The sequence below is a fragment of the Cydia strobilella genome, chromosome 12 (assembly GCF_947568885.1).
Source record: "Cydia strobilella chromosome 12, ilCydStro3.1, whole genome shotgun sequence".
NCBI lineage: Eukaryota > Metazoa > Arthropoda > Insecta > Lepidoptera > Tortricidae > Cydia > Cydia strobilella.
Genome location: NC_086052.1, coordinates 17,844,761 through 17,872,155, shown reverse-complemented (window position 1 = coordinate 17,872,155; position 27,395 = coordinate 17,844,761). Strand labels below are relative to the sequence as shown.

At 35.8% G+C, this 27,395-nt stretch overlaps 1 protein-coding gene across 6 annotated transcripts in view; it reads left to right on the top strand.

Annotated features, from left to right (window-relative positions):
- Nucleotides 1-27,395, top strand: part of LOC134746285 (mucin-2-like) — a 114,883-nt gene that overhangs the window by 23,929 nt on the left and 63,559 nt on the right. For all 6 annotated transcript variants that reach the window (XM_063680641.1, XM_063680640.1, XM_063680639.1 and 3 more), the window contains exons 2-3: nt 25,906-25,960; nt 26,653-26,767. In XM_063680641.1, the coding sequence (XP_063536711.1) occupies nt 25,907-25,960; nt 26,653-26,767 (169 nt within the window). In that variant the 5' untranslated portion in view covers nt 25,906. The remainder of the gene's footprint in view (nt 1-25,905; nt 25,961-26,652; nt 26,768-27,395) is intronic.

Genomic DNA, 27,395 nt, shown 5'->3' with positions numbered 1-27,395 from the left:
TTTTTAGTCACTCGCGGACATGTTTCGGAGAGCCTAGGTCTCCTTTCTCAAGCACTAACAGTGCGAGCAGCGAAAATGAGACCTAGGCTCTCCGAAATATGTCCGCGAGTGACTAAAAACAAGTGAGTCTAAACTGTAAAATTATTTAATGTTAGTATGTCTCACAGTTTAAATTCAAGTAAAGATTAAATTGAAAAATACTGTTTGTGGTCTGTAACAGGACCAATAAACTATGAAGTTAACCTGTAGGATGTACTCCTTAAAGGATGACTCACGTTAGACCGGGCCGTGTCCGGGCCGGAGCTTCCGGCGCTTCGTTTTCTATGGAAAGCATCACGTGATCACCTGTCATGTCATAGAAAAGTAAGCGCCGGAAGCTCCGGCCCGGACACGGCCCGGTCTAACGTGAGTCATCCTTAAACTGACCATTTCATTCAGATATTTTTTTACATGTTATGTTTTGATTTTTAGTACACTTAAAAGTTTTCAAAACGAAATGTATTGCGAATTTTGTTATGTTTAAAGCGTGACAAGCAACGTCAATTACACTGATGATACCGACATTGAATATTTAATTTGTATGACAAAGAGAAAATCTAAAGAATCATAATTTTTAATAGATTTTGAACAAACGTTTTATCGTCTGAGGAGCACAATCTATACCTAATCGGTATAAGTTTCCGTCATAAGTAAAGCACACGCTTTTATTGCCGACGAAACTTGACGGAAAGTTTTCTACCTAAATACAAACTACGCTTTCCACATTAGTTACTCCTCAAGAGACTTTCTATAAGTCCATATTCGATTCGATGTAGTTCTGTTTGTACCTTGCAGAGTTCCTGCAGTCACACACTGACTGCATCATCAGAACAGAAATATGTCAGATCAGGTTAAAACTAAAAATAGAATCTACAACGACCATGTTACAAAAACATCTTTAAATATGGAAAACTCACTCAATTACATTACCCAAAGAAATGAATCTATAAAACAAAGTTGGAGGTTGGAGGTGTCTATTGGCGGGGGCGGCGTGACTCACAGACAAACACTGAGATCACTTGTTCGATATAGAGAAATGTCCTTCTATGAATCGATACATTAGTCTTGGTAGTAACTTGTCGAACGGGTTCAACAAAGATAAGATAAGGGTAAAACTTTTACGGATGCCTGTTTGGGTTTTTTGTTACGAGAGCGAGAGACACGCATAAGTAAGGCATCTGCACCTAAGAAGGCCTATCGTTATTTTTAATTTTACAGTTTTGTCTATGATACTAGCGAACATGGACGCAAAATTTTAACCCATTCCCACACATTTACAGTGATTTAAGGATGACTCACGTCACGTTAGACCGGGCCGTGTCCGGACCGGAGCTTCCGGCGCTTCGTTTTCTATGGAAAGCATCACGTGATCACCTGTCATGTCATAGAAAAGTTAGCGCCGGAAGCTCCGGCCCGGACACGGCCCGGTCTAACGTGAGTCATCCTTAAATTATGAAATTTTGAAGGGCCTTCTGTGGTGCAGAGCTTAGGGCTTACCGCAAAACACGAAATTTCGTTATCTGCCTCTCTATCGCTCGAATATGCAAGAGTGATATAGAGGCAGACAATGAAATTTCGATTTTCGTGTTTCGCCTAAGAGCCTACTTTGGTAACTTAGTATTTTTGTTTCGAGCAACACTCACACTTGACCGATTCCATCAGCATGGCAACCGACGACCGATAGCGCGGGAACCGGTCGCTGCGCAAGCGCAAATTTATTGTTACGCTTATTCCATAAGCCTTCCGACTCTTCCTACACGCGATGCAAGCGATTCACAAAACATACAGCAATTTATGTCGCGGTGAGAACCACTACCCGTCTTTATCTAATTGTATTAATAAGAAAGGACGGATAGTCTATCCCACGCGCGAGAATTAGTACGTTCTGTAGACCAGACACGAATTGTTAATAGAAAGAAATTAAAAAAATAAACCGTCTAAAGAGGTCATTATTTAGTGCGATTAGGTATCCTTATGACTCCTCCATTTAATACATCCTTTTTTCTTTAGTAATTCGCTGATGTAGGTTTTCTTGTGATATTTTCTCAGGAATATGCCGATCTGCTGTATCTTATTATAAATATTGATAAACTTAAAGAAAACCAACGAAACTTCTGTTTTATTAAAATCACAATTTGATTGGACTATCCAGAAAAAATAATTCAGGTCTTGTATATATAGGTGTTCTAAAATCGGACGAAAGTCTCGACCTAAGCCGTCCTACGCATATACTTATAATGAACAAGGAAAGCTTTATTGTGCACAGTGCGACCGGATATTTAAAACAAAGTTCGGTTTTGCGAGCCATATACGTGCTCATCAGAGGAGTTTGTAAAGGTCGCCGTTGTCGGACACGACATGGACGACTATATATATTCTAAAATAGTAAGCTTTCTTTATACAGCTTCTAAATCCATTATTCAAAAACATTGTAAAGGACATCCGTTTAGAAATTCGTAAATCTGTTTCACTTTCTCGCATCCTCCGTTTTCCGCAAAAGCGAAAATAAGAACGAATCTTACACATGATCGGACTCGCAATGCAGTCACGTACTGACAGCATACTTAACTGACCAGTGGTGATTCTTATCACGTGGTATTACAGCTTAAAACTGGTCGAACGATGACACAACATAGTTGTTTGTGAATTGTTCTAAGTATAACTTAACCTTGTCAGACGAGACAAGTAAATAAAGATCAATCATATAGTTAACACATTAATTTGCAGACAAATGCATCTTTTAGCCAATACAAATACTTTTTAACATGACCATGGATACAAGTCGTATTCATAAACACTACATGAAATCCATAAAAAACCCAAGTTTTCAATGTGTAGGGTTGCCATACATCAGGGTTTCCCCTGGCATGTCAGGATGTTGGTCCTTTGTCAGGATTGCGGGCGGGCTTGTTTTCAATGTGAAGGGTTGCCATACATCAGGGTTTCCCCGGGCATGTCAGGATGTTGGTCCCTTGTCAGTATTGCGGGCGGACTTGTTTTCAATGTGTAGGGTTGCCATACGGGTTTCCCTGGCATGTCAGGATGTTGGTCCTTTATCAGTATTGCGGGCGGACTTGTTTTTTAGAAACCTCAAATAACCACTAGAAGCTATTAGCTAAAAGTTTGGAGTTGGGCAGAGGAAAGAGAGAGAGGACTTTAAAGAGGTTTTAAAATAGGTACAGCAGAGGTAAAGGTTTATACTATTATTTATTCTGTGGTAAGGTGGCGAATTAAAAGGTTAGTGTTTAGAGAATGTTTAGAGAATTTACTGTCCAGGAAATGTCAGGATTTTTTGGGTGATGTTCGTATTTTTGCCAGGATATTCAATTTTTGATATCAATGTGGTTTATCTGAAGAGTTGTGCTCCGATAAATGAACAAATTCACCATCTTGTTTCATTAACGCACAAACTGTAGCACTAAAGGTCGACCTTTTATACTGGGATCCCATGCAATGCATTTAAATTGCCTACCTGCGTACCTACAATGTGTTGTATGTAGACAAAACATTCAGTTAGTGGAACTCTTGATAGCGTCCTTGTTTCATCGATCAGCAATTCAGCATAGTCGAAAACCTACTTAGAGAACTTTTCGCGATTTCGTGGTTGGTCCCATAGTTAAAGTTGCTCAGTAAAAACCCAAAAACCTCACTGGCAACAGGAATACACTTATTTTTAGCCACCCTGTATATTTCGTCGTTGGTTTTCTGCCTGTTTAAAAATATTGATTACCATTTTTTATATAATTAGCCGAATTAGCGGTCATTTTGTAAATGTACATTTTGGCAATAAGAGCAGACGCGTCGTCCAGTATTTTTGATAAGGAACCCTAACTACCGTAACGGTATCGGTCTTAAATCTCTCAATTAAAATACAATGTCCCACTTTTATTAACCGAACACAATGCGTTAAGGAAGCGTATTCCGATACGGCCATAACATTATACCGATCTGATTGTGATTACAATCTTTGGGTGTCACGGTTACACAAAATAGGTTAGTTAGTCCGTTTTTTCCTTTTGAGGTACGGAACCCTAAAAATGAGAATTAACACGTTCACTTCACTACCCTGATAAAAAATGATATAATAAAGTCACAGTCCAAGTGTGATTTCACTTTGAAGTTGTGAACCCAAAGTGGAAGCACGGACTCCTGAAAAAAAGCTTCGTGACCCCACATTGGGGGCACCCGGACAGGGAACGTGATAATCTACGTATGATCCATAAAATTGAAAATCCTTAACCCTTTAAATTACGTGTAAAGTATTTCAGGGAAAGCGGGACGTACTAGCTGAATTTAAATTAAATCGGTATCATATTTTACAAATCAGTATAAACCTCAAGAAGAAGCGATCGCATATCATATGATATGATATGGCCATAATGTCCACTGTCCAATGAATATTGTAGTACATTACGATAAGCGTCAATGGTGTCATGCCACGCCAGTTTCCTTAATAAATAAATTGACTTACGGTTGCCTAACAACATGACCTAAACTGGTGATCTAACACTGAAGTTGTAGTTGTAGATAGGTTTTTGTATATTAAATCACATTATGAGGTATTATGATTATGAGGTTTTTGTATGTTTTTTTAGAACTTTAAAATTTAAAACAATGACTTGCATACACACAATGCAAACACCCTCTTTTCACTTTCTCCTCTCATCTACTCAAAGGTTAACTGGAAGAGATCCCTCAAAGGGATAGTTCGCCTTTGTACATCTTATTATTTGTACCATGTAATTTTTAATGTGTATATTTGTACAATAAAGAGTTTACTACTACTTACTACTACAATGGGATAAAACACAGGGAAAAATCTAAAAACTATAAATTTAAAAAAAATAAAAACATTGTACGGAACCCTCGGTGGGCGAGTCCGACTCGCACTTGGCCGGTTTTTTTTATTACACGTACAGCCACGCCGGCATGCACTTTTACATCAGGGTGTACATAAACACAAAATTTAAGTGAAAAAAAAACAGATGTATTTAAATGCGTCTAACTAAGTTGTTCCATAACATAACGACCAAACTAGTTCTTGTTGCCGATGGAAGATAAACAGAATAATAGAAGTAAATTATGTATTTGTCATACATAATCTTATTTGCGTTCGTATTTGCCTATTACGCAGGGCCGGGGGCAAATACATACTGCAATACATATAAGTATTTATATAGACTTACAACTAACTGCTGCATGAGACTTCGTCTGCGTCAAAGAGGATATATATAATAAGATAGAGCGGTACTGTCATAGTAGATTTTGTAACCACAGTAAATTCACTGCGATCTATCGACACACCTTAAAACTAAAAAAGAAGATTTATAAAAATACGATAAAATGTATTTAAATATGGATGATTTTTTTTATTTGCATTCATTATTTTTATGATTTTGACCCATGTTCTTTCACTCACCCTAGCTAATGGGGTTCGCCGGTCGAAATAATTAGCATATGGCGCCAGCATAGCTTGCCCTGTCAATTCCTAGAATTGTCCAATTTTTTTTGCCCTAGATGCCAGCCCTTTAAGCCAAATCTCATAGAGAAAGGTGCAAGCTATAATGGCGCCATCTCTGCAAACCTTTGACAGTTGCCAACCCCATTACGAGCGTGTGCTCTGATATGGCTGGCAAAGCCGAACTTATTTTTAATTAGCTGACCAGAATCATTGTAAGTATAATTATAGGAGGGTTTCGGCCGGGACTTATGTATCTGACGTTTCGCATCAAGCAGTAATAATAAGAATTTTCGCATTTATAATATGAGGTATGACAACATTCAATGATATCATGTGAGAGTTTATTGATAAAGCGACTTCGCGGTCTCTTTTACATACACTCAAGCGCATAGAAACGGCACATTTAATATATAATCTTTATACAAATGTGACACGTTTTTTGCACTTAAGTGCAGATGATCCAATCGCAAGTATCGCAACACAGGACCTCTGTTTGCTGACCTTCAGACCCTGACTTAGTTTAGCACAGAGGATTCTGTTCGCAAACCTTGTTGTGGGATAAGAGATCAAAGAACTGGGAGCCTAGCCAAGGTGACAAACGTACATCGACAAACGCGAAACGAATAGAAAACATACGGGTCAAATTGAGAACAAGAAATGCCGGCTCAATAGCCTACCAATGCAAATGCAATGATTACCTATACAGGCATTGCAGATGATCAAACTTCACGACTTTCACGAACCGGGACGAATCGGGACTAGATTCGAACATAGGGACCGATAGAGTGCGCGGACGCTGTGGTCGCGCTTGCGCCGCGTAGCCGTGCGCGAGGTCAATGTTTTGAAGGCCTGGTCCCACGGAGTCCACGGACGCATGACCCTGGGGAAAGCGAATAAAAATTACTGACTCCACGGGACTCCGGGTATGTAAGGGGAACAAGTTTAACGGAACTAAGATAAAATATCATTAAAAATAACTCACGAATTCACGATTTAGTTGGAATTTATTTTATAAATACCTATATATTTACATAACTATGTATATGTAGTGTGTCTGTCTATAATGTTGTATAATTATTTTTGAGATTGGCTGGATGAGATTGGCTCAGGACCGGGATAAGTGGCGTACGCGAGGAGAGGCCTATGCTCAGCAGTGGGCGATAGAAGGCTGATATGATGATGATGATAATTATTTTTAATTACAGGAAGACTTATAACATAAAGCCATGACGTAATTTTAAACAAACGCGGGAGTAATATCAGCTTGTATATCTACGAGGAATAATACACTTTACCTACGACTTTTACGAGCTGGTGCAATAAAAATATTTGGCTCAAGATCCTTAATCTTTAGATTAAAGACTCAAACCTAAATAAACCTACTCAGATTATGTCAGATCTATGTCAGACATTGCATCAGAAGCATTGTTTACAAAAATTCTCAACTGCCTTCCTCAAACGTAACCTGATATCACTTAATCCCTCTTATCTAGATGGTGACGTCATACTTCGCGGGTGGCCAGTGCAACACATTCGAAAATCTAAATTTCATCTCTGTCACTCCAATAACACAAGAGCTATAGATATAGAGACAGACGGTCTTCGTTTCGATGTTCGCCGTAGGAGAATTGCGCGAATCCTGCCAAAAACAAAAGAACATCAAACATCACACCAACTTTTAACGTCATTCAATCTCAGACCGTAACATAGCGTGATAAAGTACATTTTTGTCTAATCCCACCTAAAGGCTTCTTTAGGTAATCATATTCAAAACAAGAGGTCCTATATGCACTTTTAAGACACACAGATTTAGACTCCAATGTACGGTGATAAGGTAGAAATGTTAGTGTTTCAGTTCTATCATAATGCGTTTTAGTTTTAAAGCTGTAAGCCATTAGCTTTTTTTTTTTTTTTTATTGAATTCAGGCAACAAGGCCAACTTCACTAATTAGCTGTGAAAGGGTTCTTTTAAATTACGTGTTAAGGGCTATAATCGTCTTTTAACTATTTAGAAAAGTTTTTATCTTCAGACAAAAAAACGACGAGTACTTAAGGGTTGTTATTTTAGACCCTACATATGTGCCATTCTCAACCAGAAGGGTACTTATTGTCGATTGTCAATAAGGCGCCATTTCCATATAGCTTCAATATGAAATCAACCTTATCGACTAGCGACAATATATTTAGGCTCTCGATTTATTCTTATCCAGTTCTTTTTAACCAGCTCTAAAGAAGCGATTTTTAATTCAATTGAATGTTTTTTTTATTCGTAGGTAACAAGTCACATATTCTAAATGTTGAACGAGGAATTCCTTTTTTAAATAGTTCCCGAATAATGGAACTTAAACGCTAGAATAGTATTTTATACAATAGTGATATAATAGAGCTTTTCAGTCGAGTACCGTGTTTAGGCCACGAAGCTTGCTGAGTTGCTCAGGTGGCATATTAAATGTACTACAAGATTGAAAAGCTTGATTATAATATATCACTATTTTATACAATACTTTTTCTACAAGTCATCTAAAATAATACTTTTTCTACTATAATACCTAAATAATTAAAGAAAGTTAAGTAAGTATCTCAGTAGTACAAAAGACATCAACGCGTGCATATATATGAATAGGTATTACTCATGAAATAGTCACGCGTTGGTGTCTTTTCCACTGCACCGCGGCACCACGTGATTGGTCAAATTTATTATAGTTGACTAAACCGAAATCCATACATGAAAAGTACCCAATTACAGTTTGGTATACGAAATCATAAATCAACCATTACAGTCGACGAGTAAAGAAATTTCTTCTTATTTCAATGGAACTATCAAATTTCTATAAAATGCTTCGAGAAACACTTATATTTGTTTTTATTATCCATAGAAATTAATTATCTCTAAGGATAAAATTAGATGCAGGTATGGGTAAGGGAAATGGTGATAATTTTTTTATGCGAGCAATTGCACAATTAAATAAAACACAATGTTTATTGCAACTGCTCGATAAGCTCATTTACCATACTTACTATTGAGTAGCGTAGGCGGAGGTATTAATACACTTTTTACCTGATACCTTTGTAATAAGTTACATTTTTGTGTACATTAAAGGTCGATTTTGTAAAAAGTAGTAATTGTACAGTGCATAAATAGACCAGCGGTGGAACAAAAATGGGTTTTGATAATATTAAAGTTTTTTCTTTTTCGATATGTCATTGTTAGCATGTTAAATAAGACTTTCGTAAAAAGTTAGAAATTTTTAGGGTGAGCGTTCGGATATATTGAAATATTTTAATTTCTGCTAATAACTTTGTAAATATAGAATTAAAGTTACAAAAAACTTAAACATATTCAATACCACTTTAATTTATACACAATATTCGGTTTTTAGAAATCTGGAACATGTGCTTTCTGGTGAACTTAAAACCATTTGTAAATAAATAATTAGAGTAGCTGATATTGCAAAATTACGATATTATGGATCAGCTTATTATACTTGTAAAAAATTAGAAATGTAGACAATGTGCTTCTCTAGATATTGATTTCTGGTTAAGCAGTATAGCCAATATTGAATTAAAGTTTGTAGAGTTAATATTAAACGGTCATGACAATGAACTTAGTTCCCACACAAAAGATTAGAAATATAAAATTTGTGCGTCACTAAATACTGATACGTATGCATTCCGTGCTTATATTTACGTTACATTTCAAACGCGCGGCATGGTTGCGCGCGCCGCGCTGTGCGCCGCCGAGGCAGCGATCAAACTGTATTGATATATAGGTAGATCAACGGTATATAGATCAACGGGCTAGCGGGTAACCTAACCTTGCTAGACGCTTGCAAAATAATAATTCACAAAATTCAAAAAAATGTTCTAAAAGCAATCTGTATTTTTAACAGGTTAAAATTAAGTATCTAAATAGTCATAAAAATAATAAACCAGAACATCAGTCTTTAACCTTGCCAGGCGATCTAAAAAGTATGGCACTTACTTGCACGCAAAATTAAGTTTGTTTACTATACAAATTGTATGCATTACAAAGTTATCTTTGCACACAAAATTAAGTTTCTCTACTATACAAAGCGTATGCATCGCAGTTATTTTTGCACGCAAAATTATGTTTGTCTACTAAACAAAGTGTATGCGTTACAAAGTTATTTTTGTAGTAAATTAAAGACCACTAGGTAGGATGTACAGTCAGCAATACTATTCGCTTAGCACCTTTGCATACAAACCTATACAGGGGTGGTATCTTTTCTCTGCAGCTAACTGTACAATGTGATTGTAAGATTGTAACTATGAGGATGGTGTATATTTATGATGTATGAGGATATTTCAATTAAAAGTTATGTTAGATTTTGAAATTTTTATATTGAGTATATCTACTTATATAAAAATTTGAATTTTGGTTATGGAATTTTATATTATATAACATACAAAAAAAACAACAATAAACAAAAAAAAATATATAGGGCTGTATCTCCTAAACCGTCCGTCGCAGCGCAAAAATAAAAAAAAAATCGTTCCCCTCTTTCAATATACAAAAAACACAATAAATAAATATTATAGGACATTCTTACACAGATTGACAGTCCCACAGTAAGCTCAAGAAGGCTTGTGTTATGGGTACTCAGACAACGATATATATAATATACAAATACATAGAAAACACCCATGACTCAGGAACAAATATCTGTGTTCATCACACAAATAAATGCCCTTACCGGAATTCGAACCCAGGACCATCGGCTTCACAGGCAGGGTCACCCACTAGGCCAGACTCGTCGGTCGTACAATGAAACACAAAAAGAAAAAAAAAACTTTACACGGCTGTATCTCCTAAACCGCGCGTCGTAGCACAAAATAATCATCAAATTTTCGATCCACTTTAAGAAACCCTCAATTAATATTTAAAAAAAAAACAAAAAAAAACGAAAAAAATCTTTATAAGGCTGTATCTCCTGAACCGTGCGCCGTAGCGCAAAATAATAAAATTTTCGTTCAACTGCAGTGGACCCTTAATTAACATTAAAAAAAAAAAGAAAAAAGGAAAAAAAATCTTTAGAGGGCTGTATCTCCTACACCGTGCGTTGTAGAGCAAAAATAATCTAGTTTTCGTTCCCCTTTGAGAAACCCTTAATTAATATAGGTATAAAAAAAACACAAAAAATCCGTATAAGGCTTAATCTCCTAAACCGTGCGCCGTAGCGCAAAATAATAACATTTTCGTCCGCCTGCAGTGGACCCTTAATAAACATTAAAAAAAAAAAACAAAGAAAAAAAAAACAGAAAAAATATTTACAGGGCTGTATCTCCTAAACCGTTCGTTATAGCGCAAAAATAATCAAATTTTCGTTCCCCTATCAGAAGCCAATAAGTAACATACAAAAAACACAATGAAAACATAAAAGAAAAAAACAAAGAAAACAATCTTCTTAAAGGGCTGTATCTCCTAAACCGTGCGTCGGAGCGCAAAAAAAGTAAAATGTTCGTTCCCCTCTAACAAAGATAGATATAACTCCGTAATAGATGGATACAGTCTAAGGAAAAACGTGCCTCGAAAATCACGAAAATTTGATTCTCGATCAGAGGGCGCCACTAGTTTTGGCTTACTCTCGTATAGATGGCGTTGACGGTTTCGTTTGTTATTTATAATTTTAACGCATATCAGTGAAAGAACATGGGTCAAAATTATATAAAAATAATTAATGCAAATAAAAAAATCATTTATCCATATTTAAATACATTTTAACGTATTTTTATAAATCTTCATTTTTAGTTTTAAAGTATGTCGATAGATGGCAGTGAATTTAAAGCGGTTACAAAATTTACTATGACAGTACCACTCTATCTTATTATATCCTCTTTGCCTCTAAGAAACCCTTTTTTAATATGAGAAAAAACAAAAAAAAAACGAAAAAAATATTTACACGGCTGTAACTCCTAAACCGTGCGTCGTTGCGCAAAAATAATCAAAATTTCATTCCACTTTAAGAAACCCTTAATTTATATTTAAAAAAAAATTTTATAAGGCTGTATCTCCTAAACCGTGCATCGTAGCGCAAAATAATAAAATTTTCGTTCCATTGCAGTGGACCCTTAGTTAACATTAAAAAAAAAAACAAAAAAAAAACAGAAAAATATCTTTACAGGGCTGTCTCTCCTAAACCGTGCGTTGAAGCGCAAAAATAATTTCGTTCTCGTTTGAGAAACCCGTAAGTAACATTCAAAAAATACAATGAAAAACAAAAAAGAAAACAAAAAATTAAAACATCTTTATAGGGTTGTATCTTTTAAATATTAATAAGGGTTTCTTAAAGTGGAACGAAAATTTAATTATTTTTGCTCTTCGCTCCGACGCACGGTTTAGGAGATACAACCCTATAAACATTTTTTTCTTTGTTTGTTTTCTTTTTAGTTTTTCATTGTGTGTTTTGTAAGTTACTTAGGGGCTTTTCAAAGGGGAACGAAAATTAGATTATTTTTGCGCTACAACGCACGGTTTAGGAGATACAACCCTATAAAGATTTTTTATTTTTTTTGTTTTCTTCTTTGTTGTTCGATTATGTTTTTGAATGTTACTTACGGGTTTCTCAAAGGGGAATGAAAATTAGATTAGTTTTGCGCTACAACGCACGGTTTACGAGATACAGCCGTGTAATAGGACATTTCGATGCTAGTGCGGAAAGTATGTCATTATTAGACATTTCCGCACGTGTATCGAACGACGTTTTTCAATACAGTTGCGAAAAAATAAGAAAAACAACAAGTAAGGAATTCGAAACTTTTATATTATTAATTCTGTGACATCATCGACATTGACATTATGAAGAGGTGTTTTTTTAGCTGGGTGTTATTATTATTGAACCCACTTCAATGAAAGATTTTTTTTTAAATGCATGTTCTATAAGACAATTGTACATATAAAACATTGTACTATTATTACCCAAATATCGTTAATTACGATTATTTGTGTATCGTACATTTATAAAAACAATATCTAATGTTGCCTTTGGAAATTTAAAGCAGAAATGAAAAACGCCTCTCCTTTGACAGGCGTTCCGTTCTATTCAGACAACTTATTAAGAACGGTTTTTCAATATTCAATATATAAAAAAAAGACGTGTTATAATGATGAAGAGGTAAGTAATAAAATATGAAATATGTATATTTTTCGTATTCTTACTTTAACAGTAGGTTTTTATGTTGATTACTGAGTATTGAGTATTGAAATAATCGTTAATAACGATATTTAGGTAATAATAGTACAATATTTTATATTTGTAAAACAATACAATGTGTATGAAGTGTGTTGTATGAAGTGAGTTCAATAATAATAACAAAATCCATTCTAGTCGAATAAAAGCTATAAAAACACCTCTTCATAATGTCAATGTCAATAATTAGAGTTTTGAATGATTCACGGTGGTTTTGAAATATCGGGAGCTCACAAATAATACAAAAGGTAATCACGGTCTATATCCCGGTCAATATAAGTCTAATGTCAATAATGTCACAGAATTAATAATATAAAAGTTTCCAATTCCTTACTTGACCTTTTTCTTATTTTTTCGCAACGGTATTAAAAAACGTCGTTCGATACACGTGCGGAAATGTCATTCTTCGAAAGTATGTAAAGTATGACAAACTTTCCGCACTAGCATCGAAATGTACTTTTTTTTTCTTTTTTTTTTTTAATGTTAACTAAGGGTCCACTGCAATGGAACGAAAATTTTATTATTTTGCGCTACGATGCACGGTTTAGGAGATACAGCCTTATAAAGATTTTCTGTTTTTTTTAAATATATTACTTAAGGGTTTCTTAGTGGAACGAAAATTTGATTATTTTTGCGCTCCGTCGCACGGTTTAGGAGATACAATCTATAAAGATTTTTTCCTTGTTTTTCTTTTTAGTTTTTCATTGTGTTTTCTGTATGTTACTTAGGGGTTTCTCAAAGGGGAACGAAAATTAGATTATTTTTGCGCTACAACGCACGGTTTAGGAGATACAGCCCTCTAAAAAAAATGTCATGTGGGTCATATAGTAAAATAATAAAATTTTCGTTCAACTTAATTAACATTTAAAAAGAAAAGAAAAAAAAATTTTTTTTAGAGGGCTGTATCTCCTAAACCGTGCGACGGAGCGCAAAAATAATCAAATTTTCGTTCCACTAAGAACCCTTAATTAATATATTAAAAAAAAAAACCACAAAAAACCTTTATAATTCTGTATCTCCTAAACCGTGTGCCGTAGCGCAAAATAATAAACATTTTCGTTCGCCTGCAGTGGACCCTTAATAAACATTAAAAAAAAAAAACAAAGAAAAAAAAACAGAAAAAAATATTTACAGGGCTGTATCTCCAAAACCGTGCGTTGTAGCGCAAAAATAATCAAATTTTCGTTCCCTTAACAGAAGCCCTTAAGTAACATACAAAAAACACAATAAATAACATACATCATAAATATACACCATCGTCATAGTTACAATCACATTATACAGTCAGCTGCAGAGAAAAGATACCACCCCTGTAAAGAAGTTTGTATGCAACGGTGCTAAGCGAATAGTATTGCTGACTGTACATCCTACCTAGTAGTCTTTAATTTACTGTACTACAAAAATAACTTTGTAATGCATACAATTACTATAGTAGACAAACTTAATTTTACGTACGAGTAAGTGCCATACGTTACTTTTTAGATCTTCTGGCAAGGTCAAAGACCCGACCAAATGTTCAGGCTTATTTTTTTGTGACTGTTTCTAAATGATACTTAACTTCAACCTGTAAAAATTACAGATTGCCTCACGAACTTTTTTGGAGCCCTAAAAAATCTTAAAAAATATAAGGGTTGATTTAGCCCCGCTACCCTGCAGCCAGACCTCCAGTGCTGAGTTAGGGTATGATAGGAGAAGTATCAGGCAAATTTTCAGCTTGCCTCAAGGACCTACTCCAAAATGTCTACCAGCTCTCGGACCACTAAGTAACTACAAATAATCAGTCCACATAACAAACATTTTGTACTCATTTTGAAGTCATAATTATTTCACGTAATATCGGCATCTAATTTATGTGCACGGTAAACAAACTAATGAATGAAGAAAACTCAAGCAGCGCTTACGAAGCTGAGCGGGGGGTGGGGCGACCGGGCGAGGTACCTATGGGTATAGATAGATACGAATGACACGATAGTCTCCCGCGTGCCGCGCCGGCACCTTGACGGACCAGCGCGGCGTATGTATGAATTTCGCGCCTTTTTAAATAGATTTGGCTATAACAATGGAAGCTACACACAGAAATTTCTTACTTTTCATAATATGGTTGCATATATTATTTTATAGTATGAAACTTATCTTTATAGACTTTAATTCAATATTGGACCTTACAGGACAGAAAACGCATATTAAAATTTAAGCAGCAATCCTATTTTTCTAATTTTTCGGCTTTGTCTATTAACTTAAGAATTTAGAGATATTATTGTGGATTTTAAAACTTTAATTCAATATCGACAAAATAATAAGCTAATTTTAGTTTGACAAAGAAGCACGTTAATTTTTTTTTAAAATAATTTAAACGATGAAGCTTAAACTTTGCACTTTAATTCAATATTCAAATAGCATCAATCAAAATATATAAATACCTAATTTATACTAACGCTCGTTCTAACTTTTCATCTTAAATTACAAATATGCTTAAAAACATGTCCCCTGCCATATAAGCATCACTTTTCCTTCTTTAGAATTATCATAACTTTAAGGTCAAAAATATGGTCCCACTATCGGTCTAAAATTGAAGAAGGTTCACAGGTGGTGTTTAAACGCTCCGCTGGTGCGGCTAACCGCGTGTATCCACTTCATATTTATGTATAAGTAACAAGACCTAAACGCAGCGAAAGTATTTACACAGTACGTTGAATATATTTAGTCAAAAGCGGCCGGCGAATGCAACATACTGTCTGCGCGCGAATTCCGTGCACGGCTGAGGAATGTTAGGAATGTTGGGCGTCATGACGGAGTAGTGTCACACCCTCCCACTTCCTCGACCTCCGAATGCACGGAATTGGTGCGCGGACAGTAAAGGCAGTATGATTAATCTATCAAAAGTTTTGAGAGTTAGGAACCTACCTATACCTATGAATAACTCGTGTAAACTAGTAGGATCTTAAGTGATTTCAAACATATTTAGGTGATCTATATATTTTGATAATCCAATCGTCAATAACCAGTATTATAATTTACTAAGATAAATGACAACACGAAACAAATAAGGATTCTAACGCAATTGAAAATAAACCACGGAATTCTCATCTTCTTTTCTTTGCGAGAAAATAGTTCTGAAGTAAGATAAAATTTTAATATAATAAACAGCTGCGTGGTTTTATATAAACGTGCTAAACTTGCCAATTACTTGCATAAGTACTTACATTTATAATCTGTGTCCATAAAAGTCGTTTCATTACTTATAAAACCTGTAATTCTCGCAGAATTCTCTTTTCAATTTAATTTGTCAACATAAGTCCGCTTGTTATGTTGTATTCATGTTGCAGGCGTTAAACGAACCCCTTGAGATTTTTATTAGCGTTAAGTCAACATACTGATTACACTTACACCGTGTAAGTGTAAGCTAATGGATGCGACGTTTCCGTCTGTCGTCCAATACTAATGCTGCTATGATTTACTATAGACCTGCGTCTGCGCAGGAGATTAACGGACCACCAAGACAGCAGGACAGGAGGAGCATTGGTCGTAGCCATAAGATTCAAGATATGTCAGTTGAGTAATTGTGAGATGGAACACAATCCGTCTCAAATCTTTTTGGTTTTTGGTATTATTTGTTGAGTTAGGTCTGATGTATTAAATTATTTTAGACTTGTAGTTACGATAAAGGCATTTAATTATCAAATTCTATTGTGTATTTGACCTGCAATGTAATTTTTTTTTTTTTTTATTTATTTAGGTTCACCAACAATGGCAACAACAACTTATAGAAATAAAACTATGAAAACGGATTATATCGCGTATATTGAATTTATAATTTATAAAACATCCCGTGTATGTACAACCAGCCTTAAAGTTTATAGTCTATGATTGTTCATTATTTTAGTAAGTAATGTAGGTATTTTGCACTTTGTAATTTTTCCTCAGTCACCCGTTGACCACGAACGCTGTAAAGGGTTCGAAACGTCGGGATGTATTATAAATTCAATATACGCGATATAATCCGTTTTCATAGTTTTATTTCATGAGTAACTATCGCGGTAACCGAAGACAATAACAACTTATAGACTAACTCACTTGCATACTATTAAAATATGATGCCATACAATAAAAACTTTGAACTTTTTATTTCTTTAAATAGGTATGTTATGTACATACATATAAATGAACAACCCAATTTGATAGAAGCCGTCAAAATACGCAAAAAATTGTTGCTTAAATGTTCATGTCCACGCTAATTACAGAATCATCATTCGCTTGCCCTTGTCCCATTCACTTGGGGTCGGCGCAGCATGTCTTTTTCTTCCATACATCTCTGTCACCCGTCATCTCATCATTCACTTGCGTTAGTTTCATATCATCTTTCACACAGTCCATCCACCTTTTCCTCGGTTTTCCTCTCCTCGTACTTCCCTCCACATGCATTCTTAATACCTTTCTCGTCACATGACTTTCATCCCTCCGCATCACTTGCCCGTACCATGGTCGTTTTAAAATGGGGGCGCAAATTCGAGTGTATGGCGGTTGGTTCAAGTGACTTAACTAACCAATATAAATATGCAAACCATAATCTCTTTGAAATAAGCTTTAAAAAAGACAGTGAGTATGTCACTCTATCTTTGTACCAACAATACGTGTCAGTAACATGAACATGACATCACCTTTCTCCGCCTAATGGGCCTATTGAAGTCCATTACCGCACGTGGCTTATCGGGACACTATCGGCACGTGGTGGGACCTTGACGAAGTTGACGAGGTCACGAGGACGGGACCTATTGAGAGTAGAGAGAGTCCCATTGCTCGATCTAATCGAAACGTCAAAGTAGATAGAGATATAATCTTGACATAGACGTCAAATAAAATAAAACCACCTATTAAGTTTAAATTTTAAATAAAATAAAAAGCTGGCGTCGTGTCGTATCAAGAGGTCAAGGATATGGCATACTAGAGGGAGAAATAGAAAATACTCCACCAACAAGAGGATACCTCTTAAATTGAAGAAGAGAGAAGTTTATAGAAGGTAAGGTAATTATTGGAACTGGATCATCATTGGTTAATGTAAACAATTATTCGCATCAATATTTTAACACACTATTATCATAAATAAATATTGAATAAAAATAAAATAAGTAAACAAGTTTGGGATCAAATCAAATTATTTTTCACCTCAGCAGCTCGAACAAGCCTACTTTCGTCACTCCCTGAAGTGAGGAAAGTGCGATTTTCCTCACTCCAGGTAGTGAAACAATGTACCTTTTTAATTTAGTGAAGGCCATGAACTTCATACTACGGTACGGTACGGTACGGTACGGTACGGACCGGTCCGATCCGGTCCGGTCCGGTCCGGTCTCGTCTCGTCTCGTCTCGTCTCGTCTCGTATCGTATCGTATCGTACATATTATAATACTTTTTTTTTCTGTTTATTCTGTGTAATTCGTAATACATTTTAACCTTTAATATGTTCTCACTACTGAGGTGAAAAATTATGTGTGCAACACGAGAGCAAAGTTATTTTACATCTCGGGACTCAAAATAAACACTCGCAAGAAAAACCAACTTTCCTCTCTTGTTGCACAAATAACTATTGTTAAATATTTTGATTTGTGTTTTTTAAGTAGTCACACTACTATATATAAATTATAAACTGTAATAGGTGTCATATATTACAGTTTATAACAAAACAAGTATTATAGAAAAATCTTACACATATTAACTAAGCTCAATAATGCTTGTGTTTTGAGTTCTAAATGATGATATAAAATATTATGTATTATAGTAAAATACTTGTAAACATTCAATCCAACATTCATCTCCACTCACGGCCTAATATTTGTAGATACTCATCATAACAATAAATGCACTATTCCAGACTAGACTACCGAAGCGTGAATTTTAATGTTTAAAATTTTAATGCTAATCAACTTTTTCACTACGGCAACGTGTCTTGAGTCATTCTTGAACTTTGACATAAAAGTTTAATTCCACCTAGCATGGGTTTAAGTTAACAATAACAAAAAGTTGAATGACCTAAGGAACAGTTTCGTGAGAAAACAAAACAAATACGATTCATTATGCTACTATATATACGACGTGTTCCGTCTTTACCGCAGATCATCTCAACTATAAGATGGAGCGTATAGCGTATTAGACACCTCGCGGGTACCACACAGTAACAATTCATACAGAATTATATATATCCCATAGAAGTCTAATTCTTGATGTAGCACTTGGCAGGAAAACTTAGCGTGGTCCGACACTAGGCAGTCTAGGTCAAAAGTGTCAATCAAAGTGAATGTATATTAAAAGCACACGACCGTGTCTCATACGAGGTTTTTCAACGCACTTGCGAGAAAAAAAGCAAAACTTATTAATCAGTTTTAATTAGTTTTTTAGGTATTTATTGTTTTACTACATAGTGTACAGACTAACATAGATATAGGTATAGCATATTATATTTTTTGTACTAACACTATATGGGTTCTGTTCTGTGCCTGAAATAAATATTTTCAATTTCAATTTCAATTAATCAGATTTTAATTGTTAAAACGGTTTGTAAAAGTAGGTACAAATAAAAAAGTGTCAATATACATTACCGCACTAGTTCATATAACAAAAAAAAACACATGGGTTTAATATTTATCTAGGATGAAATATGAGCCTAAAAGCGGTTAAATAAGTTCTAGATTACGATCAAGTGTGTTGAAAAGTTGCCTAGATACTTACGTACCTTATAGTAACTAATACTCTTCTTCAACGCTTCATAATCAGTCGTTCCTCTACCCCTCTTCTTGCCCAGTACACACTGGGGACCGAGACTATTGATAGAGTTTTCTCTGTCAAAGATCTTGGAGTGGTTTTTGATGAGCGCCTTACTTTTCATGAGCATATGCGGACACTCGCCAAAGGTTGTTTTCAAAAACTTGGGTTCGTGATCCGCAATGTCAAGGATTTCCGAGACACTGGGGCCATTGCGATGGTTTTCAACGCCTTAGTGAGGAGCAAGCTTGAGGCTTCATCTATTATTTGGAACCCGTACGAGTCCTCGTACGCCTTACTTCTAGAGAAAATCCAAAAGGCCTTTTTGAGATTTCTGTACAAAAAAAGATATGGGTACTACCCCTTTTTGTACCCAACAAAATTCTTACTAGGCTGCCTTGGATATAATTCTCTAGAGGTAAGGCGCAACAACATCTTGCTGACTACGGCTTGTCGCATATTGCGCGGTGACTCGGACTGCCCGGAACTGGTAACTGGAGTCTTGAAGTTGTACGTCCCGGATATTCCTCGAGTCTGCTTGAGGCCGCGAACGCGTCCACTATTGGCTGTGCCGGCGGCGCGCACAGTATCGCACAGAAACTCGCCACTCCTCCGCGCGTTATCGCTGCTCAATGCACTCCTGACATCAGCACCAGAGTGCGACTTGTTTGCGTAGAGATGGGGTGTGCCAGGAGTGTCTAAGGTTTTGTGAGATGAAGGATGATAGGCTTTCCAGCACTTGCATTTGACTTAATATGACTATCTGTATTTTACTTTATATATATTTTGTATTTGTAATTTGTATACCTGTAACTAGTTTAATTATTCGGTGTATTGGCCTATGCTGTGATGCCGTGTAAATAATTTAAATTTAAATAATATATATAAATAATGCATAATGCGGTGTCTATTTATTATTTCTCTCTACAATAACGTATTCTTTGACACAGCCTATTTTTTAAGTAGTCCCAAAAATGTCTTGGTGTCGTAATCAGCGGCTCGCCTAATGGCTACTAAATCTTATGCTATCCGGACCCGGGATAATAGTTGCGTTATGTTAACTTGTCCCAATTTTGGGCGCAGCGGGTTAGGTGGAACATGGTTTTTTTGGAATTGGGTATTTTCATATTTTTTTTATTTTTAAGTATTACGTAGTTGAATGTTGAATGGTTTACTCGTTTTTAATCTATAGCTATAATGCATCAAGTGTTATTAAATTAAGTACCTATGTATATTTGGGTTTGTTGCATCATAGCTTTTAAACAGAAACGACAAACTGAAGTGAGCGAGCGCGGCTTTTTTTTATCAAAGGTTTTGTTTGACAAAATTGTAAAAATATTACAGTAAGTGAAAATGAGTCGAAGATTTTTAAATTTAAATTTATCGATATTTTCACATAGTCCAGTTGATATTTAAAAGATTCCAATCCCATGCTCTCCATCATAATTATGTCGATGGCGTTTCAGAAAAAATGGCACAACTTTTTTTCGAAAAACCATCAACTTTTGGATTATTTCGAGTCAGAATCACGAGTACTATTTTGAATGAAACAAAGAAAAAATATTAGGCGATGGAATAAAAGTTTCATTTTATAAAGTGTCCCCGGCTGAGCACGGTCGCATTTTTATCGCCTGTCACGTTCTAACACGTATGTAATTGCGAAAGTGACAGGCATAGTGATAGGTGATAAAAATACAACCACGCTGCCACCGCAGTTCTTCATAAAAATTTTGGGAATCCGTTTTATGACGATGACGGTCTCTATACAAGATGTATGTAAAAATGCGTTTCAAAACTGATATTTTTTGGGACATATTTTTTTCTTTTGAAATCGATCGATAGATTTTAGAAATAACCAAAAAGTAGATGGTTTTTCGAAAAAAAGTAGACTGTACACTTTTAAGTTAGTTCTTACACATTATTAAAACAATAAAAGTTAATTAAGGTCCACTGAAAGATAGATTTAGTTCTTATAACAATTAAATTTCGATAATGTGTATTCATTCCATTTTACACTTGACCATAGAATTTCCTACTTTTATTAAATCGGATATAAAATGTAGTCTTTCGTTATACGCTTTAGAAAAACCATAGATAGATATAACTCCGTAATAGGTGGATACAGTCTAAGGAAAAAACGTGCCTCGAAAATCAAGAAAATTTGATTCTCGTTCAGAGGGCGCTACTAGCTTTGGCCTAATGTCGTATAGATGGCGTTGACGGTTTCGTTTGTTATTTAACAATTTTAACGCATATCAGTGAAAGAACATGGGTCAAAATCATAAAAAATAATTAATGCAAATAAAAAAAATCATTTATCCATATTTAAATACTTTTTATCGTATTTTTATAAATCTTCATTTTTAGTTTTAAAGTGTGTCGACAGATGGCAGTGAATTTACTGGGGTTACAAAATTTACTATGACAGTACCGCTCTAGTATAAGTTACTGTAAAAATGAAACTCCAAACCTCCATGCAAATGAACTAAGTACTAAAATCATAATTTTTCAGGTAAAAGTAAAACCGCCAAGCCAACTATCCAAACTCGCAACCTCCAATTTTAAAATGTCAACTTATTTAACCCTCAAAACGAGTTTCAAGTAAAAACGCTTCAAAAGCAGGGCAAGGCGTTCCAGGCCGTACGTAGTACCATACATGGACGGACATGAACATTATAATATAGTATAGCGAGAAAAGGACACAAGGCTAATTGCGCAGATGAAATTATTGACGCATTGATAGATTGAGATGCAGCTGGTGCAACTGTTCGTTTAGGCGAGGAAATTCTTCAATTGGATTGTTCTTGGATACTACACGTAGCTTGGAAGATCTATTTGCATCTATAAAAAACACTATACAACTTGACTTATATTGACCGGGATATAGACCGTGATTACCTTTTGTATTATACCCGCGAACATGATGCATGTAACTGCGTCGAAATATCGGGAGCTCACAAATAATACAAAAGGTAATCACGGTCTATATCCCGGTCAATATAAGTCTAGTGAAACTAACCGTGAATCATTCAAAACTAACTATACAATATCTTTTATTTTGTGATTGTGTATTTGAACGCCAATTGAGACTCTTTTTATTGGATAATCCATTGTATTCGGTTAATGAATATATGGAAATAACATGTAATATAATAAATTAAATGTAATATTTATTATTCATTAATTAATTAATTTTTCTATTGACGTGTATTTCATTTTATTTTGACGATCATTATGAGATATCTTGCTTAGCCGTATTGACATTGTTTTTCTCATTTTATTTTATTTGACATTGTTAGAAATTTAATTAATTAATTAATCGATTGCTTATTCAAATGGTTTTTTAAATTGTGTATTGTTTTTGTATAATTATAATCAATTGTTATTTTCCACTTGACGATCATAATATAAATTCGTTTAGATTAGTGTAAAAATAATTTATATTGTAATTTAATATTATGAAATAAATAAATCGAAATCTAAATCTATTAGCCTTCGTAACCTAGTAGGTAGTGACCCTGCGGACGAAGATGAAGGTATAACACATTACATGAAGGCAATGCATCTTAATTTTTAGAGTTCCGTACCCAAAGGGTAAAAACGGGACCCTATTGCTAAAGGGGCCCACTGACTATCAGTCCGCCGGACGATATCGGCCTGTCAGTTAGAACAAAAATTTGACAGTTCCGAACAACTGACAGGCCTATATCGTCCGGCGGACTGCTAGTCAGTGGGCCCCTTAATACGTGCTCCACCGTAGACCGCATCATCACTTAACATCAGGTGGGATCGTGGTCAAACGCCTGCCTATTCATCATAAAAAAAAACTCCGCTGTCCGTCTGTCTGTCACCAGGCTGTATCTCATGCACCGTGATAGCTAGACAGTTGAAATTTTCACAGATGATGTATTTCTGTTGCCGCTATAACAACAAATACTAAAAAGTACGGAGTCCGACTCGCACCTTGGCCGGTTTTATTTTTTTTTGGGAAAAGAGAGTTTTCTATAAATGGCAAGTCTCTACAACAAACTCGGGTCTCTAACAAGATGAAAAGATATCGAGTTTCGACTTCATTATTATAATATGAGCCTGAAAAGCATGATCAAGTCGTAAAGCAGAGGTCCCCAGGTAGCAGAGACGTCAGCGACGTCATAATGACGTAATTATGACATCATTATGACGTCGCTGAATTAATGCTACCTGGGTCCCATCTCCCATAGGACTCGAGTCTTCTTAACATCACTGGTTTAGACTGCTCAATTTGCAACTACCTCTAGTTTTACTATTCTAGGCATATCTACTGTTTTCAAAGAAATTTATGTGGGAGTTTTTGAGAATCTAAGTTACATTATTCTATGAGGAACGATTTCGATTAACTAATGTTATTGGAATTGTGATGTAATCAAATCATTAAAAAGATAAGCAGTACTTTTCATAATCTATGATCGTACTTATCGTTCTAGGTATAACACGTACGCCGCTTCCCGACACCGGTAGTAATAGTAACGAGACGAAAACATTCTAAAATACCTAGGGTAGACAGGGGCATGTTGAGCAAGCGATCAAACTCCTGTCACTTTTCGCCTTCTTGGTTCCCGCGTCTCATCTTAGGTAGATTTCTCCACAGCTGCCATGAATGTCATAGTGTCACTTTCAATTTAAACAGCATTACGTGACATGATCACGTGCCTATTGGCAAAAAACTGAACTGTCAACTCATCACACCATAATGGTCTGTCACATAAAGAATACATTATCATGTGTTCAAACAAAACGGCCTAAAAGGCAATGCCAAAAATGGCGCGCCGGCCGGCCAATCTTGTGGCCTCGTCGGTAACAGATGGCTGACAGACAGCCCCGATTGGCTGGCGCGTCCTTAGCTGTCACAGATGAGTTATCATTGGCGGATTACTGCGAAATCTGTTTTTGTTATAGGTTGGCATTACCCTAAAAGTACAGGCTGTATAAATCACATTTATTTGTGTCTACGTCTATTTCTAATATTAGTTTTTGTGGGTGTGCAATGCATTTCATAAGTTCTTGTTGGGGACCAAATGTCTATTTTATAAATTAATAAGAACCAGCGCTAAAAAACCAGCTTTCCAATTAAAAAACACATCAAATCGGTTTACCGGTTTAAGAGCAACGGGTGCCACACACACACACACAGCGATCAAATTTTCACCCCTCTGCGTTGGGGGTTAATAAAGAATATCCATCAGCACTTAATACCCTGGCCACATACTCGACGAGTGGCATGGGAAGTAGGCAGAGAACGTAGTGTGGCCGCGCTACTCGTCATCGGTCGCCATATACTGCCCTGCATACCTACTTCCCTTACGACTTCCCATACCACTCGTCGAGTATATTAATCGTAAACTTTAAACTAACAGCAAAACTATGGACGGTATAAGCAAAACCCTTAACTGATCATAGTAGACCTGTCTTTCAAATAAAGTTCAATAATTCGTCAGCTGAGAATACGTAGTGCCATATTCCCAGGTAGCAAAATGACGTCGCTGACGTCATAATGACGTAATAATGCCGTCATTATGACGTCGCTAACGTCATTTTACGTCATTTTGCTACCTGGGTCCATTTTGAGCAAAACGGTTTTTTAATGATTCCTAAAATAACAAAAAAATATTTTTGGAACATTGGCATGCAAAGATGTTTGTGAACTCGGCCGTACAGCATAATGACTAAGATAAGTGCCTGTTAACATCACCGTTCGACATTTTGCTTTATTAAGTTATGGCTGAATAGAAGCCTTCATGTTCACTTGCAACGTACCAACGCTAATAATATATAAGTAAATCTTATACGGTATATGATGGTCAAGTGGTCAACATTGACCCGTTTTATGCAACCAAGACAAGCTGGAAAATAAAAGTCTTTGCAAGTTTCTATATTCGTGCCTTGCTGTTATAAATTTTAATAGTAGGCATGGAGTAAGTAAAGGGAGGTAGATATGGCACCAGGGGCTCGATCGTGAGCCATCAAATATAGGTTCCGGAACCTATATTAAGTAAGTCGTACGGCTGACGCCAATGTATCAAGATTGTCACAAATCATCTACTAAATATTGCCTAGTATGTCTCACAACAGTTTAAATTCGATCCGAAAATACCTTTAAATCTACAGGCAATTAAACATATAAATCGAAGAGTAACCCTTGCAAAAAAACGTTTTAAGCTTGAATGTTCCATTGCGACGTTAGAGACGGACCAAGATATTTTGCATGGCATTTGCATTTGCAATGACAACGTGGGAAATGCCATCTTTAATGTCAAATGTCTATGAAAATATTACTTTTTTAATGCGCTCCCTCACTTTGTTCTATTCAAACTAACGCAAAGTTAACTTAGACAAACGGTGTCTGACTGTATTTTGTAAGTCCTATATTGTTAATTACTTACTGAACATCTGTTTGTTTGTCCGCAGGATGTCTGAGGGTGACGTGTCGCTGATCCACGACGAGGACGTGCTGCGGCGGATGGTAGGTCAACCTGTATTACTTGCTGGAACATTCCAAACGTATACAAAATATGTCGATGTACGTTTGTCATCTTGCCAGGTAGCGAAGTGACGTCAGCGACGTCATAGTGACGTAATAATGATGTCATAATTACGTCATAATGACGTCGCTGACGTCATAATTGTTGGTTGATTAGGCCATCAGAACAGCGGTGCGGCACTGGTGGAATACTGTTGTTTACATTCAATGTTAATACGTACCTACAAGACGAGCTCCATGCTCCATCACCGCTTTCTTTTCGACAGAAAGCCCCCATTAATGTAGGTACTATCTATGTATACTCTGGCACAGCGACCTTGTTAGTAGAAAAAGGCGACAAATTAAAAAAAAATTAGGCGCGAAGAGTTGACGTCTGATAGAAAATTTGAATTTCGCGCCTTTTTCTACACACAAGTTGGGTGTTTTACTATTATGTCTCTCATTTTAAATGCGTCGGTAACCTGTAATGCAAATTTATCGACGGCATTTTTAATTTCACAGAATTTATGTTATGACATTATAAATCTCCTGTTACAATATAATATCACATTTTGTTTGAATATCGCCCACATTGCTACGAGAAAAGTTTCAGGCGCAAAAAATTGTTTGTCAAAACACAAAATGCCTCACCCTGAACTCAACCTTACTAACTGTGTATAACGTTGCTATTCCAGTGGCAGCAGACTGAGGACTTTTCACGCAAGAAAGAGATCCGCGCGCACATGTATCGACTGCGCGAGGAGCGTCTGCGCAACCTTTACTCGCCCGAGCCCACGCTCGATGCTAAAGGTAAATACACAACAATTTACTATACTAAATATATAAAAAAAATATAAAATATACCCACAACGTTAGTCGTTAGAAAGCTATAAACGCTAAAGGTGTAAGCCGTCAAAGCAACCTTCATGTTCTGAATGATTTCTAAGTTCCAATGATATTCGTTTATGTTGGCATTTAAATAAATTAAAAGTTGCAGTCATATCATGTGCTGAAGACAGGATAAGACATCATGTCTTTACAAGTCTAATGACAAAAATGGAACATAATAAACTTTGTTTTTATCATGCGATGAACATGAGGCAACATGGTTCCATTTTTATCGCCTGTCACTATGCCTGTCACTTTCGCGCTTACATACTTACTTGTTAGAAGGTGATAGGCATGGTGACAGGTGATAAAAATGCGATCGTGCTACGGCCGCAGAGTTTTATCGTGGTTGCATTTATCACCTGATAAAATCATGGTGACACCCTATTTTTATCACCTTACTGATTTTAATAATACAATGCTACATATCTGATACACATTTTGATTAAAGTTACTTATTGTTTTTTTTTTATCAAAAAAAACTATTTTGTTATCGCGCGTCTTTGCTATAAATTCTATTACTTTATTGTTATTTTCCACTATTATTTGA